The sequence below is a fragment of the Cottoperca gobio genome, chromosome 10 (assembly GCF_900634415.1).
Source record: "Cottoperca gobio chromosome 10, fCotGob3.1, whole genome shotgun sequence".
In the NCBI taxonomy this organism is placed as follows: domain Eukaryota; kingdom Metazoa; phylum Chordata; class Actinopteri; order Perciformes; family Bovichtidae; genus Cottoperca; species Cottoperca gobio.
Window position 1 is genome coordinate 18009500 of NC_041364.1, and position 17596 is coordinate 18027095.

The 17596-nt window shown below is 40.9% G+C and overlaps 1 protein-coding gene across 2 annotated transcripts in view; it reads left to right on the top strand.

Moving 5' to 3' along the window:
* Positions 1–17596, top strand: part of gria1a (glutamate receptor, ionotropic, AMPA 1a) — a 69938-nt gene that overhangs the window by 32673 nt on the left and 19669 nt on the right. For both annotated transcript variants that reach the window (XM_029441111.1, XM_029441112.1), the window contains exons 9-11: positions 204–314; positions 4788–4994; positions 6117–6562. In XM_029441111.1, the coding sequence (XP_029296971.1) occupies positions 204–314; positions 4788–4994; positions 6117–6562 (764 nt within the window). The remainder of the gene's footprint in view (positions 1–203; positions 315–4787; positions 4995–6116; positions 6563–17596) is intronic.

Below are 17596 nucleotides of genomic sequence, written 5' to 3' on the forward strand. Positions count from 1 at the left end.
CTTCTGAATTATACACACAGTACAGTCTTTATTTACAGTCCCAGAAGGTGTGTGCTCACTTCTCTTCCTGTCTAAAGAAACTAAATCAGAAGCTTTGATTCTTAGTATTTGACTAGGAGTTAAAGTTAATCATGTTCAATGTTATCTGAAGTACAAAATGTAACTTTAGCATTTATGACATTTTGACATTCTCCTTGCTTTAGGTTGGCTACTGGAACGAGGATGAAAAGTATGTGACTACCGCCAGCTTCGTGAGAGGCAGCAACGAGACTTACGGCCTGCAGAACAGGACTTACATAGTCACCACTATCTTGGTAAGTAAAAGAGAGAGGTTGAGGGATTTCGGGGGGGAGGATGGGGCTGGTGAGTTAGGTGAGCTCGAGACAAAGAAAGGTAGGCGGAACACTTTTCATTTTCTTTAATGTTCTGAAAAGTTCAGGTCCCTGAGAGAATTCAGCAGACATCTGAGAATGTATCTCCTTCCCTTCCTTCCCTTTGCCAACTCCATTCTGCTAACCTCCCTCTGTGTGACTCGTGCCTGCTCGGAATCGCAATCACATCATTTGACAAGTGCAATATAATATAAGTGCAAACATATTTAGGAAGTGTGCATTCCTCACTATGGTAGAAGTTATACAGTACAGTAGTTATTAGCACTGGAGAACACTCATTTCTGAGGCTATGAAGTGCCAACACGCCCTTTCATTTCTTTGTCATCCCTTGTGTTTCATATTATTTTATTGTGCTCAGCTTACACCATCAGGCTGTTCAACACGACTTGGTCAGGTTGTGTTCAGTGTCCTGGCCTACATCACAGATATTGAGCTGCCTGGGTCTGTGAATGAGGTTGGATTTGAGGAAAGGGCAGCAGAGATTCCATCTGACCTGCCCCTATAGCAGCTAGGCGATCATGACATTTTCTCAAAAGAAAGGAAGATAGCCGGCAACACCTGGCTCTTATACAGTAGTGGAAACTAAAGATCAAATGCAGCTACAGGATGTTCTCGGTGTCTGCATAGTGTATAAAATGTAATATCAGAGAACGCTCCATGTGTGTGGATGCCTGGAGCACAGCTCGTTTTTTTTTTTTGTACTCATAGTATTTCTTCAAGTGGAAATGTCTTTTATCTCTGTGGATCAATGCCACCATGTTATTTTGTTGGAATTGAAGCAGATATGGCTACCCAATGCATGAATGAAATGTGTGAAATTGAAATTCTGCAGCAGACTTCAGGTCGAACAGGGCAGTGCGTGTGCAGCTGATCCCCACTGTGAGGGTTAATGTGGTAAAGGATTTCAACAACTGTATGTGCTTTCCTTAAGAAAAATTCACCGCTCACCAGATGAAGGGTTGGTGGAGGTGGCAGAGACAATGTAGAATAATAATAAGGACAGCTGTATATGACAACAATATACAGTATAGTGACATTATCAATAACGCTGCATTCATGTCATAGAATACGGACCGTAAATAGAAGCACCAGGGTGGAAAAAACACACATCAGCCTCATCGTTGTGTTTCAGATATGGGGATTTTCTGACGGCAACTGCATTTCCCACTTAGGAGAAATAATTCCTTAAGTGGCAACAAATTGGTGCTAAAATGGCGGCAATAGTGAGTGGTTCAATGTATATAAACCCCAGCATCAACACTATTATAGTCAATTATTATTATATCTGATTTAACTCGATAAGAAAGGGCTAGCAATGTATTTCGCAATAAATCCAGCTAATTTGCGCAACCTTTACATAAATCATTTTAATAATGCATCAATACTCCCAAAGCCATATAAACATTTTCTCAGTCTTCCCATTCTGCCAGTATGCATAAGTCCTGAAGGGGAATGTAGAGAGACGAAGTGTAGGTTGATTCATTTGAAAATATATTATTACGATAGTGTAAAACCTAGTTTGCTAAGAAGTGGGGAGGTTGAAACAGTTAGTTAGTCAATGACTAAATGGTTGAAATAGATATAAAACCAATGAACTAATGAAACGGTTTCAATAATTAGGTAAATGTAGTGGATGAATGGTCGCAAATAGTGAGCTAAAACCAATGTAAAAAAAAATGGTTTTAAGAAATATCTTCTGCCTTTCCAAGCAGTAGTGGTACGTTTCCCAAACTAACCTTAACACTGATGGTTCAATTGTTTAAAAATGTAATTGTAACAATAGCATCCAGTTTAAAATAAATATAAATGAACACCTTTGTAAAACTAAAGGTGGTGTTGATGAAGGTGTATTTCACAGGAATGGAGAAATACACTAGACAAAAAAATAAAAATAAGTTTGGGAGCCGATATAGAGCATTGGGTATACTTTGCTAAACTTAACATGTAGTCTTTGAACCTCCTCATTTAAACCCGAAGACTGTAGTCTCCCAAGAGAACGCACCTAAAATAAGTCTCTCTGACATAATCTCCTATCAGTATCGCCTTCTCTAGCAAGATAAATTGGTCCTCTGTCTTGGAACGTAAAAGAAGAGATAAGGTGTGAACAGGTATTTGCCGGCAGGGTAGCAGAAGACGTTTTTTTACACCATCTAACTTTTGTTACCGCTCATTCGTTGCTTGAGGGAATGTGTTGGTATGCCAAATTGAAGGTCTCACTTTGTGCTTTCCCACAATCACTACCGTTCCAGCCTGTGCACTCAGACCAGGCCGGGGTTAATAGGAGATCTGGAGGAGTGAAGCAGAGCATGTTTAATGGGGCACTGGAGCTTGGTGTCTTCACGATCGGGGCTTTACACTAAAACCAGGCAGAGACTGGAATTTTAGGATTGAGTGTTATCATGCGAGGAGTTGGTTAATAATGGCATACTCGCCGGGTGCAGCTTTTAAAAATAAATACAGTTGTTATAATAGGCTTTCAGCAAAGAATGTTAGCTTGCAAAAGCCAATTTTGTCATTTTTTAAATGTCCTCAATGTCTTTTTAAATTGGTCTCAAAGGAATAACATAAGTAGAATTTTACAATTTTACCAATAGCCAAACTAATCAAACATACAAATGTACATGCATGAAGGGTGTAGCATGGGCCAAATCACGGGGCAGATATGCGCATTATGTTTCACTTAAATTAACATTGTGAGATAGGGCATTTGTGCTGCATTCATGTGGTGTCAGAATAATCGGAAAAGATTCTACAACAACTCGCAAACAGATATCACGTTCTAAACAATAACATACAACACAACCTCTTTGTAGCGTCCACGTTATTTCCCCTTTACGACTTTAAGCTCATGAACACACCAATCGGAAGAACGACATTCGCACAAGCATTTGAATGCACCATTGGCCTTGGTGGAACTCTGCTCTGGTGGTGTGCCATTCTAGTTTTGTATACTTTTGTATGTGTTTGCATTTTGTACACATATGTGTTTGTAATGTGTTCTCGTGTGTGTTTGGGTGTGTGTGTGTGTGTGTGTGTGTGTGTGTGTCTGTGTGTGTGTGTGTGTGTGTGTGTGTGTGTGTGTGTGTTATATTCACCATGGTTGAGCGACAGCGGATCTCAGCGGAACTGTTCGAAGCCAATGAGACCGAGTCCTGGAGGACCTTCTGTATGCCACGTCATGCCTCTGTGTGCACACTTGTGTCTGTTTTCAAGCCTCAGTGTGTCTGTGTGTGAGAGCGAGCATACTCGTGTGTGTGTCTGCTTTGTCTGTGACTGCGAGTGCAAGTGCATACCCTGTCGAAGCGCTGCACGCCGGACCTTTCTCACCATCGTCTCCCTGGGGTGTCGTTTCTCTGCCAGTGGGCCTCGGGTTTCCATGTGTAACAATGATTACCTTCACCTCAACCATAAAGAGAAGGAGAACCCAGATAACTGTAACACACAGAAGAACCTCCGACCCACCCTCACATCTCTAGACCCTGATGAAATATGACGGCAGCATTTGTTCCGCTCAGCACAGCCTTAGCTAAATGCAGGCACACATAACAACTTCTGGGAATTGAGGCCCTCAATTTGCTGCTGGTTCAGACTGAGTTGACTGGTATTCTATATGATATACATCTTTCTTTAAGAACAGTGGGGCCTCGGGTGTCAGCCGGAAATTCTCAGGACACCCAATCAGTGTGAAACGTACAAATGAAAGATATGACAAGAAGAACAGCCTGGCCCTGGAGCAGAAGTCAGCAGTGTCTGCTTCACCATCTACATGGCTCAAACAAAGAAACACATGCGTGTGCACACACACCCGCACGCGCACACACACACACACACACACACAAACGTATACTTCTTGCTCGCAGTTCCGATGTCTTCTCAGCTTTATTAACTCTGTCCAATCCCTCCGCTTCTTCACGGCCTGTTTCATGTTATCAACTCCCCTTTCAATATTGCATTGTCATCCTAATCACACAAAGAACCTTTTGTATTTGAATTACACACCATACCTTTAAGGAACAAAGCCAACATAATACCACGTAATGTCATGCAATTATCTTTTCTTTTGAACCTTTCACAGAGAGCAAGGGGTAAAGAGATAAGTCATGCACTGAAGCATTGAATGCATCCATAGCATCTCATTTTTAAATTGTAATATAAAACTGTACTACCTACTAAAGCTTTATTATCATCAATAATGCTGTCTCTGACTTAATTGGCTTAAAAAACTGTCCTGCTGTAAAAACTTGTGTCAAGAAATGATGCATATCCGTGTACATTTTGTTTTCACTTCAGCGAGATTCGTAATTATTTCAGAAACTGTTCAGTTATTTCCTGTATGTTATTTCTGAAAACTGGTGTAATTGAATTCAAATTGATGATCGCCCTTTCATCCAACAGGAGTCTCCGTATGTAATGCTAAAGAAGAACCACGAGCAGCTTGCGGGAAATGACAAGTATGAGGGCTACATTGTTGAGCTGGCGGCAGAGATAGCCAAACATGTGGGCTACCAGTACAAACTGAAGGTGGTTTCAGATGGCAAATATGGAGCCAGAGATCCTGAAATCAAGATGTGGAACGGCATGGTGGGAGAACTGGTGTACGGGGTGAGTCGACAGAGTTTTGTGTTGGACTGTTTTTCCCTATTTAAAGACGGAAAATAGATATAAACTACTAAAAGTATGATGTGAATGCTGTTTTGCCAATCAATTCAAGTTAAGACATATTCTAACTTTATTTAATTTTTTGTCGTCTGACGTGATCTGTCTGCTGTATTCAACCCTTGTGCCTCATTTGTGACATTTTTGGCTTTTTGGTTGTGTTAATGCATATGGCATGAATTGTGAGTTTTGCTTTTAGTTTGGGAAGTTCAACCTCACCTCTTATAATAAGTATATAGAAAACTGTGTAGCCAAAATACAGACACTCTTCAGGACAAAAGTGTCCCTATTGAAACCCATTAAAAGCAAAAATGTTAAACCCACAGCCATTACAGCCTAAAATCATGCCTTCTATCACGCTTACAATCTAAAACCTTTTTAAAAAAGCGACAACTTGAACTTGTTATTATTTTCCACCAGATTTAACCATTTTCTCATTTTTGCCCTATGGGGCAAATACATGCTTATTTTCTGGTTTCCTGCGTACAAAAATTAAAATGCATCAACATCAATGTTGTAGCATATCCCAGACTGTAAAGACATTTAAAATACAAATTCCCCCTAGCATATAGTATACAGAAAATAATAAAAATGTTTTGTTTTTTGTTGTTTTAAATACAAACCAACAGTAGCACTATGTAAACAAACAATTAAAGGGTTAAATGTGATAGTAATGATCCGGACTGAAGTTGGTAAAAAGATGTAACTCAGTGAAAGTGGGACATAATATTAATATATAATAGGTCTTTGACACGGATATGTCTGTCATCTAAGGACTTAAGAGCAAATTCCTTAAAGGGAGGCACAAAGGACTAAAGACAGAAAATGTCCAAGTTTGTCACCTCCACCAATGATAATATAGCTGAGGACTGAATGAACGACATTGCTTACATTGCCTTTCCTCCAGCAATGCTGCCAGGGAGACTAAACATAGTGGCTTTACTTCGATTCTCTGCAATAGGTGTTTTGATGAAGACGCTCTTGTGCTTTTCCCATTAACAAACACATATTGTAGAACATAACAGCCAGATTAATGCCTTCCTGCCTGCCTTTGTGTCCCTCCCTCAGAAAGCTGATGTGGCTGTGGCTCCTCTGACCATCACCCTGGTACGTGAAGAAGTGATCGACTTCTCCAAGCCCTTCATGTCCCTGGGTATCTCCATTATGATCAAGAAACCCACCAAATCCAAACCTGGCGTGTTTTCATTCCTGGACCCTCTGGCTTACGAGATCTGGATGTGCATTGTGTTTGCCTACATTGGCGTCAGCGTTGTCCTGTTCCTTGTCAGTCGATTCAGCCCGTATGAGTGGCACGCCGAGGACTACGAGGATGGTGGTGAGCCGCAGTCTCCCACCCAAGCATCAGCCTCCAACGGGGTGCAGCAGGCCCAGGCACCAACGCAGCAGAACACCAACCAGCAGAGTCCTGAGCAGACCAATGAGTTCGGCATTTTCAACTCTCTTTGGTTCTCACTGGGGGCCTTCATGCAGCAGGGCTGCGATATCTCACCACGGTAAGGCCACACATGTTGATGTATTGCATCCACAGAGCTTTGACTTTCTGCTTTTGTTTGTTGGTGCACAAAGAGACACTAAGCGCAACCTACATACAATATATTTCTGTCATCCGCACCAACGCTTCCACATGATGTGTTACTTTGTTGTTTAACTCAGTTGGGCTTTGTTTATTGAGATTTTGTTCTTTGCCAGTCACTTTGTCATACAGAGCAACGATAACAGTTTGATGAAGAGCAGCAGAGGGAGTTTATAATGTGGTCATGTTGCAGACTGCTGTTTTATCTTCCAGAAACTTTTTGTTGTAGTATAAACATGGCATCAACCTCTAATACTATGGAAACATATTGTTGGTACCGCCCTCTATGTTTTAAAAATGTCAAATCCATCAGTCTGCAGGTCTGTGTTTTCAATCTGTGGGTGAAGGTAAATGTTAGATGCTTTAGAGATTGTTGCGCAGGATACTGGTGTGAGTATTGAGTGGTATGTGTTGGCTTCCCCTCGAGTGCTCTCATGAGTCTTGGTGTGAAACCATTCTCAAAAGGTCACCAATTAAAAATCTCATTAAATGTCTGAAATTAGAGACGGTGAGGTCGACTTTCTGAGCTTTCCAGAGGGACCAGCAGGAGGAGATGAGAAGAGGTTAGGACATGGATCGACAAGGAGCTCCTTGTCTATTTAAATATTAAACTACATACATTATGCACACGTGTAGGGTGGTGCTCCCCGTATGCATAATACTTCTATATTGTAGTAACTATGCTGTGAGGAGGGAGAGGCCGACGCTGTTGCTCCGAGGAAAAATTGTAAGTGGGCTTGGATGATTTGCTATTCTTGCCCAGGTTTTGAGATATACATCTCTAGGATTTCCGCCTCCACGCCGACGCAATGGAGGTGAATGAAATTTGGTTTGTGGTGCTCACAGGACAGAAAATTATATTTAATAAGAATTCAGTAACCACGCCTGTTTCCAGAAACAATGTCCGACCAAGCACGCTGCTTTTCACAAGGTTCATAACTATTCCAAAGAAATAGTCCTTATAAAGAAAAGTGTTTCCCATGAGAACTGTTCACGCTAACATGTGACACATATACAAAGTATTTTGGATTTTTGTGTAACTGTAACTAGTGTAACTAGCTGTTTAATTTTGCTGTTGTTATTTTTCAATGTTCTGAGGACCACAAATTAAGTTTCATTCCCCTGTATTGTATTGGGAACAACTCAAATGAATATCTTGAAGCATGAGCAAGCAAAACCGTCTGCATGGCTGGATACAACTGGAGGTAGGTTAGAAAACATTGTGTATCTGTTTAGAGGGGTGTTAAATAGCAGCATTGCTCAGTCAAGCCTTCCCTGATTGAGTGGCTGAAGGTTAAAGGAATTACAGCAATATGTAAAAGTCCATTTTTATCTTTCCATCTTGTGACATTTACAAGATATATATTCACTTTGCTTACCTTACACAAATATCAAAAGGGAGAAAATCTCCGCTGCAGGTGTTCAGCTGTACATGATGTAGATACTGAATCTCTACTCCCACGGGTCCCTCACCTGACATTTATCATTTTCTGCCTGGAGACTCCGCTGCGCCTCGTGCAGGATGAAGCCTATTGTCCGGGTGCTCTTCTCCTGCAGCCAGAAAATGCATCTTCAATAACTATTGATTTTCTAGTATGCCTCACAGAGAAAGAGAATGTCACCACGCATCCGCAAATTGTCCGTTCCCTATGGTCTCTCTTCGTATGCTCACACACATATTTCTGTGTGTTTGTGTGTGTGTGTGTGTGTGTGTGTGTGTGTGTGTGTGTGTGTGTGTGTGTGCGTGTGCTTGACCCACACATACTGTAGGTTCACACATATTTGCATAGTATTTGCATTTGTTTTGCTTGGGGAAAAAGCAAGCTCTGCTGATGCAAGACGTTTCACTGACTCTTTAAAAGGACTAAACAGATTGTTTATTTACTTGGAACCATTCTGCTGATGCCACCTTTGAATGCAAATTAACCAGATGTAAGGTGTAGTGCATTTCATCTCCAGTTGTAAAAACTGAAACAAGGCTTTACAAAGGATTTACGGATCATTTATTGTCATTATACAATGCAGGGTTACACGACAAAATGCAGTTGTAGCTTGGTTCATTATGCTACACAAAGAAATGAATTTGCGTCAGGAGAAATGTAAACAGCAGCTGCAAAAACAATGGTGAATTCTCAATGTCCAACAGCGGTAACATTAAAAATTCTAAATCAGTCATCAACTGTGTTTGAGCACCAAGCGTCATTGATGTAAACACAGATTCCGCCTCGTCCTGGGTCATATTTCATCCATGTTATTTTCCTGCAATAGGACTTCAGCCAGGAGCAGGCTGGCTAGTGGAATAGCCTTCGGCCCAAGCCTGGGTTAGTTTAGCTTCCAACTCGGCTCTCGTCCCTCTTCTCCTGAGGCGGTCACTCCGCCCTCGGTGGTGTTAACTTCGGCAAGTCTGGCTCACTGGCTGAGTGGTCGGAAGAGGCCGTGGGTGGCGATCGTCTAAAGGTCTGCTGCACTTAATCTAATCCCCATGCTTCCTGCCCGATGTTGAGTGTATCTCTGTCATATGCCATACGTGCTCCAGTAAAAAAAAAAAAGAGGAAAAGACAACAATTGAAAGGCCTACTGATAAAGATAAATTGCAATACAATTGTAGCTATGAGTTTTATTTGCCTGGTAACAGGAACAATTCGGTACTTTTCTATGTTCTCGTTTAAATAGGTTTCAGGTACAACAGAAGATTTCCTTAGTATCATCAGTGAGGGTGGCAGTCCTTGGAGGGCTTTTATCCTCCAAGGACTTGAGTCAAATGTCTTCCGTTTCTTACAATGTCCTTCCAAGGTGACTCTAACTGTGCCTTTTTGGTGCCACAAAAACTGTTTGGGAATAACACGTCGGTTAGCATGTGCAGCAGTCTGGTGTAGCGATCAGCGTGGTGGAGTCTGCTTGGTGTCTTAAAAACCAGCACAGTGAATGTTTCACCCCACTGAACACTGCCCTGAAGGAAACATCTTCTCCTTGAATATTTGGGTGACCTAGTTGCTCTAGTTAGCACGCTCGTATTAACACAGAGAGGTGCACGTTGATCTATCTCCTAAAGCATTATGAGGCTCCTGCTAGATTTAAAAAGGCATGTAATGTTATTGCTTGTGTTTTGTCAGATGAAAGCAATAATACTTGTGACCTCACGTAATCTGTTGTCGGGGGTTTCATATGAACATGGCGTAGCGATGCATTTCAGCTTTTGGGATTTGAGAAAATTTATACAGAGACACTTTTATGAGAGCATTTTGTGGTTGTTTTTGCATTTGAGCGTGTGCTTATTTCTTTTAGATTTGTTTGGCCTAAGCTCATTTACAACTGTGCACTTTCCTTTAATCCATTTCAAAGTATCTAATTAGATTTATATCATTGTAATATCAGGTGGCTTTTTCTATGTCTTACGTTTACTTGACTCTTATTTTACTGTTGAGTTCAAGAAAGAAAAGTTCAACAAATATGAAGAAGAAGTATTCAGATTATTAAGTAAAAGAAGTAACACCACTCGTATAAAATTTGCCATCAAAAGTAAAGTCTTGCATCCCGCCGAGCTCGCTAGCCAGCTAGTTAGGAGCATCTGCTTTCTAAACTGAACAATAGCTGAGGTTACTTCCTGTCTCTGCGTACTGTGTCTATCGCAGCAGTTAGTTTGTTGGTAGAATGAATTCGACAATGTTGTTGTTCTAGCTAACAGGAACTAGCTGGCTAAATTTGGTAGCAATTGTTGGTAGCTTCCTGCTTGAGGCGGTGGCGGGTGATTGGCTAAAATATCATCATTAAATAAAAGGTGAAACGAAATATTAATGGCATTTTGGAAAATTTCCCCATTATAAAAAAAAGAAACAGAACATTCCAATAATGAGTTGAATTCACAAATAATTGGTTAATTTATTTATGTTGTACACGTTAGTCACATGAGTATTCATTTCATATCTACTTTTTGAACACTTTGGTTCATACTTTCAACCACTAATAAGTAGTATTGTCTAATTACAAAGATTGAGAACAAAAACATGTAAAATACATTATTTTTGCTTCATTTTGATGACATAACTGAGCAGGTGCTTGTAAACGTCTCTGTCACTGTGCCTTTGTCACTAATAAGTGAGAACAGAATGTTCTGGAGGTGCATTCAGCTCTGAGGTAGGCAGCTCAAAGCACCTCACTCTTTATGCATCTCCATTTAATCAGAGACAAAAAGGCCAAAGAACAACGCTGACGATCCACTCTGTCCTGGATTAATCAGTAGGCGTGTTTAATTTCCCTGTCTGCCTGTGTGTGTGTGTGTGTGTGTGTGTGTGTGTGTGTGTGTGTGTGCGTGTGTGTGTGTGTGTGTGTGTGTGTGTGTGTGTGTGTAGGCTTGTTCTATTAAAAGCACTTATTGCCGTCTTCTTTGTCTGCTGCCTAATAGTATCTGATTGGACTGGTCTGAAGGTATCTCAAGGTTTACTGGCAGCTCTGTGTGAGTGCGTGCATGTGCTCCTTTAGTGTGTGTATACATGCTTCTGGCACGTTGCATACATTGATGTGATGCATTAATGTGTACAGTGCTTAAGTGTGTGTGTATTAGCCCCACTACTCCCCCTGCTATTAATTCAGTGTGAGACCTTGTTTACCGGGCTCTTTCTAAATGTCAGCACTGTCAGTCAGGCCCTCCCATAAACCCCAGTCAGTGCTGTTGGGCCCTCCCTGTGTTTATCTCTGCAGACAGGTGGACTCTGAGAGTGATCCCCCCGCCACAGCACTCCATCCATTTACTTCCTCTCCTATCGCCCCTTTTCAGTCTTCCTTCCAGTGATTGGTTTGGTTAAATATTCATCATTGTGTGGCTGCTTCCTGTTTCACCCGGCACATCCCCCAGTGTGATTTTATCTTTCTTCACAGTAATAACAGTATGTGCTTTTGTTTGGCTTTGGTAAGCTGTAGTCGTTTTATAAAATTTCTGGGATCAGAATCAGAAATGCTCTTTTAAGGCATGTTCAAATGTCCAGATCACAGTCGCAGTTTGGTTTAGTAAAACAACCTGGTTTGGCTTAAAATAAGTACGTTTGTAATGTCATTTAAATTACGGACGCAAATTAAAATTGATGACTTTTGGCTTCACATGGGACATGAACAGCGGCTTCCTGGGTCAAAGTCCTGTGTTTGTTTGAAGCACCCATCCAACCCAACGCCACGTCTCCGCAAGTTATATTCAAAAACCTTATCGACAGAACAATTTTGTTGCACGAGAGCATCAGAGGGTGGTGTAATCCAGGTGTAATAAACATGGCAAGTGAGGCATTTACATCCATATGGCGTCAACAAGTCATGACAAACGGGAGCAAATCAGAAAATAGGCTCCTGTCTGTTAGCTCAAGGTGAGACAGTAAAAAAGTATTTGAAAAGCAACAGCTTATACATTCAGCAGGACGTGTATCGTACTTGACCTCGTGGATTTAAACTTTGTTTTTCTATTTCCGTGTGAAGCTTGCCGGGTGGGAGCTATTGGCAGGAGGAGAACTTGAGCAAAAGGGCGTGGGTTCATGATGTTCCTCCAGTGAATGTGTTTTGAGATGTTTATGTCTGTGTCTGATGTCTGTGTGCCCAGGTGTGTATCTGTGTGTGGCTAGGTGTGTATCTGTGTGTGTCTACGTGTGTATCTGTGTGTGCCCAGGTGTGTATCTGTGTGTGGCTAGGTGTGTATCTGTGTGTGTCTACGTGTGTATCTGTGTGTGGCTGATGGCCCTGTGGAGTTGTCTCCTCTCCTCAGCGCCTGTGTAGCTTTTGTTACAGGATTGTAGACTAAAATAAATCAGCTCTGTCACTCACACCCTGGCTGCCACAACAGCAATTTCTCAGCCGGGCAGACAGAATCATTCAATAGTGCATCGACTATGTGGTGTATTATGGTAACCCGGGGGAGGGTCAGTATTTCCCAAACTGATTTTTTTGTCAGCGACGCTTGTTGCTTATTGTTTTGTCAATATTGGCTTGTTGTAATTCTCTTCTGACCAGATGCTGTTTCACAAGCTGTTATATATAAAAATGTCCTTGAACATCTTTCAAAAGGGTCCCTGTTTGCAACTGCAAATAAAGAAAGACGTCAAAACGTTCACTTTGGGCCAGAATCCATCTCAAACTAGTTTTCAGTTCTCTTCAACTTGATATTCCCCGTGCACTCAGTGTGTGGAAACCACTGGCTGTCTAAATAGTGTCGAATATAAAAACAATTTGACAAGTCGAGCATACATGATGTTAATGCATGTTGTCTCATAACTTGGCACTGCCATTGCTGGTACTATTTTAATATATTTAATGTTTGCATATTTATCCTGATGCTGTGTGTTTGTGTTTATTTCAAGATGCTCACCTTGTTGCAGAGCAGATGTTTCTCTTCCTTTTACCCACATTCTACACGTTGTACTTTACATACAAAATGCCCCAATCCATACATACTGTATATAATGCAGCCATTGATAAAATCATAAATGTAGTTTTGTCTAGTATGATGTCTGATCTAATGTAAGAGGCTGGTCGGTTGATAATCAAGTCCTCAGGGAAGAGCCAAGTGTTTTTTTTGTTTGTGATCAAAGGAATTATTGATCTTATCGTATTATGTATCACTTTGCATTATTGTTGTAAATATTATTGTTAACAACAAGAAACTAGATCATGTTGCAAGCCACCGAGTTACATGATTGTGGTGTTAGTGAGTTGCTGTCAAAGCAGTTGGGGAAGACTTGGTAGGAGGTAATGATTTATTCATAAAGAGACGGTTCAGTTTAGTTCACGGCATCACTTATGTTTTATTTAACTGGAGATTACATGAAGGTCTTTTGATCATACATGCATCCACACTCTCCAGCAGAAACTAGGGAGACTCACACGCGTACACCCCCAGAGAATCTCACTGGGGTATCACGCTTTGTACACTGACAAAGACACCATCCCCTCCGAGGCGTACGCTCCATCAAATCTGCATTTTAAAACACAGTCACACACATATGTTTCCTGCAGCAGAGAGGGGGTTTGCTGTAATCAAGTTGTGTGAGTCCTATGAATGTCTTTCCTGCAACCATGAATTATACACAAGGCCCAGGGCCACATGGGAAATCTACCTGGACCAAAGTAAACATTGCCAATAGTTTGACAGGAAAGATGTGCGCTGTGATGTCTAGAGGCTTATCAGTCCGCGCTGTGTTTGCCACCCTGTAAATAGCAAGGTCCCCTAATGAGAGCTTTCAATCTGTAATGGCAAGTCTATACTACTATATGCGTGGTAGCCCTTATAGAGAGAAACCCAGGGAGAGGGAGGGTATGAGCAGGGAGATGACTAAAGTCTCTCTCAGCTCAGCTGTACTGTTTGTAGTGCAGTGTGCTGCCATGGCAACCGTAAAGAGACACAGATTTGTGTGTCTGAGCGATGCAGCTTCACATCAAGTGTCTCTGGTCCGGGGAACTGCAGTCGAATGCACACGCATGTCATCGATGTGCGATCTTTATGCATCCGAGTTAAATGCACTATAAGTCAGTTTGTTGATGACATTGATTTTCAGCTGTGATGTCTCCGGGTTTGGATTCCTGTTTTTCTGGCTGGAGTGACTAAGAGGCTGTGCGTATGTGTGTGGGCGCGTAGCGAGCGCTCTCACAGCTCGCCAGCATTGACTTATCTCAGGTTACACGAGGTCAAGACAGCATCCATGATATCACCCAGTGCGCAGCCAGGGATACAATGATTACAGCCATATCTTAACCACATCGATCCCTCCGCACCATCGCCTGGAAAACAACTGGGAGCTGAATTGTTGTGTTTTCATGCACCACCACTCAAACGAGCCGTACTGTATGTTGCAAAGTGGCATTTAACTAAAGCTTCCTAATGAAACAAACATGCATTAAACAGTTACATAGCTTTTTGAATCATAATGATTTCTGTCAAATGTTCCATTGCATACTTGAAGGAGTGTAATTACTAGCTTTTGTGAAGTTGCTGCAGGCTGGTAACGACATTATGATAATATTCTGTTTTCAACTCAATGGCATGGTAATACTGACCTTTAGCGGGAGAGAGAGAGAGAGAGAGAGAGAGAGAGAGAGAGAGAGAGAGAGAGAGAGAGAGAGAGAGCGAGCGGGAAAGAGACGTTTTAATAAATCATTACTTGTTTGCCCCCTGCTTAAAGCTTACATGTTAGTTCGGCCTCGAAGTTGAAAGCGCTCTGTGCAGCTATCAAAACAAAAGCAACCAAGCAAACAAAAATAAGACATAAACCCACCACTTTGCAACAATATTGGCCACAGCACATTCTCATCCCCCAGAGCCTCATTTAATAATATCGAAACAGAGAAAGACAGAATGAAGACACTGTAAGATTCAGATAAGTGCATTTTCAAAAAGTCACTGTTGTCTTCTGTGTGCACTAAAAGCATCGTGTGTTGCACATCAAAGCAATTTGGCGTGTCTGCTCGGAGCTTAGTCCAATTTTGTAGCCACAGCGGAGGACCAAAATTGGCCTTTTACGTGTGGTTTCAGGAACCACAGTGACCTATATGGCAACAAAGTTACATAAAAATGTAATCACGTTTATAAATACTTTATTCCGTTTAATTATCCAGACATGCCCACATTATTATGTATGTTTTTACCAGGCTGTTTTTCACTGAGAAGGCTATGGGGAATCAAGAGCTTACTAAAACTTTTATCAACTCATAACATTTACAAGCAGCTAAGGCATGCTTAAGGAAAAGCTAATTAACAAAAGCCCTGTGATATAAGTCAGCAAATTGAAAGGGTTGTTAAATCAGTAGAATGCAGCTGAGATGTATAGGCGAGTACAACAATTAATGTTTTGTTGATACACATTAGCCCCTAAATCATGTTCAGAGTGCAGAATAAATGATGAAACATATTTCATCCAAACCTAATGAAGTTGCAGCCCAACAGGCTCTGCCTTCATTGTGCCCCAAAAACATCAAATCAGCTTTTTATTGTTCGCCTTAAATGATCACATCCTTTAGATATTAGATAGAATGCAGACATTGTGTACTTAGAGAGACATGTACTTATAGGGCTGTGTATGATATATGCTTCCAGACATGACTATGATCATACGACACTTTAAGATCAAGTCTGAAATTGTTCTTGTATCTCAGCAGCTCTATTTGCAACATCAACAGAGACAAAACATTTTAGGACGGTAGAATCGTCTTTGAGTTTCTAGAAAAGCGCTATACAAGTACAATGTATTATTATTATTATTATTATTATTCATATGTTTAATAAAACATTACAATCACTGTAGACAATATAGAGCTTAAACTCCATATTTCCTTTTAGGATTGACTGGTGCACAAAAGAGTGCTTCAGTCTAACCTTATTAAATCGTGGAACCCTAACCCTCCGATTTGATGGTTTGTACTCTCTGTTCAGGAAGGGGTCAGAGACAATGCTGTCGGCCTGCTTTAATATGTCATTATGTTGTGATTCATAGATTTTACAGCAGATTTTCAGTGGAAAAAGTGGAGCAGTTTTGACTTTAAAGTGGTGGACAGACACATGTACCATGTAATACAGCTCTCATAATCACAAAAGAAGAGTTTGTCTACTCGCCCCAAAAGACCTAAGGCGGCAACAAAAATTAATGATTTCTTTTTTTTGTCCTTTAGTCGACAGATTCAATGTGGTCTATCATTACACCCGAGTATTTACAAGAAGGCATCTGTTTTTTTCATTGTAACTAATGGAGTCGCCCTTTAGTTGTCATTATAACTTAGCAAATTAACTGATGTGCCCCGTAATAGAATTAATATATTTCCTTAGACTTGTATTTATTTGGCTGAACCTCCTGTTCACTCTCTCTGCTGTGATCTTGTTGTGTTAATCAGTGGATGCACTCTAATGTCATCTTGATAATGCTCTGGTGTTGGTATGTTTTTTTCATTTTTTCGTGTCTTTGTCATCTTTTTCACATCTAGTGTTGAAGCCAAGGAAATGTCCTTCCTAACACTAAATTAGTCTATAGTCTATATGTGTAAGATTACGTCTCTGTCTGCTGCATCTGTAGGTTTTTCTGCTGCATGCTTTTGTCTTGTAGTCTCCACCTACAAGCCTTATCTTATTCTGTCTTTTTTTTAATCAACTTGCACAAAACAAGTCTTGTCCATCCAGAAACGATATCGGGAGTGGCTGTGCCAAGTCTTTAAGAACTTACAGCTGTCTCGCTAATGTTTTAAGAAGCAAAAAAAGCAGTGTAGTAAAAAAAACTCCTTTTCCATCCCTGATTTGTCTTAGAATCACACCATAATTAGAGACCATTTTCTTTCTCATTTAAACCTCTGTAATTCCTAATCCATTGTAATGTGGCCATTACTGCCTCATTTTTTACACTTGCTAAAGTCATTAGTCATTGCTAATTACCATATCGAATAGAGGAGGCCAGCCGGGGGAATTCTAATGAGAGTTTAGTGCTACAGCAGATTCTCAGGGAGCTGTGGGTGGAGATCATGAAGCGATGGATGAAGATCTGGATCTGACATACTGTAAAGAGATGGTCCAATTTGTTTTGCTGTCCATCACACCAGACACACACAGGAAGGATTGTTGGTTATGTGTGAGCTCATGAGCATGCTCTACTTACACTGGTTATAATGCTGTACATATACATCATGCTATCATGCTCACACACTCTTTGCGCGGATCGGATTTGCATTACACAATGGAAAAATACATGGATTCATTAAAGCTGCTATAATAAATATTATGATATTAACAGTGGATAAAATGACTGTAAGTTAAAGCGCTCACACTTTGTGACAAACCCACTGATAATAATCACCTGAGTCGGCAATTTCCCCTCAGCTCTGCAGGGCTTTTGCTTCTTTCAGCTCATTGTTTTGGGTTTTTTTTTGGCAAAGAATCTCACAGCTCTCACCAACACTGTTTCCAGACGCAGCAGTTTTCTATCATATCACTCATTTCGATGTC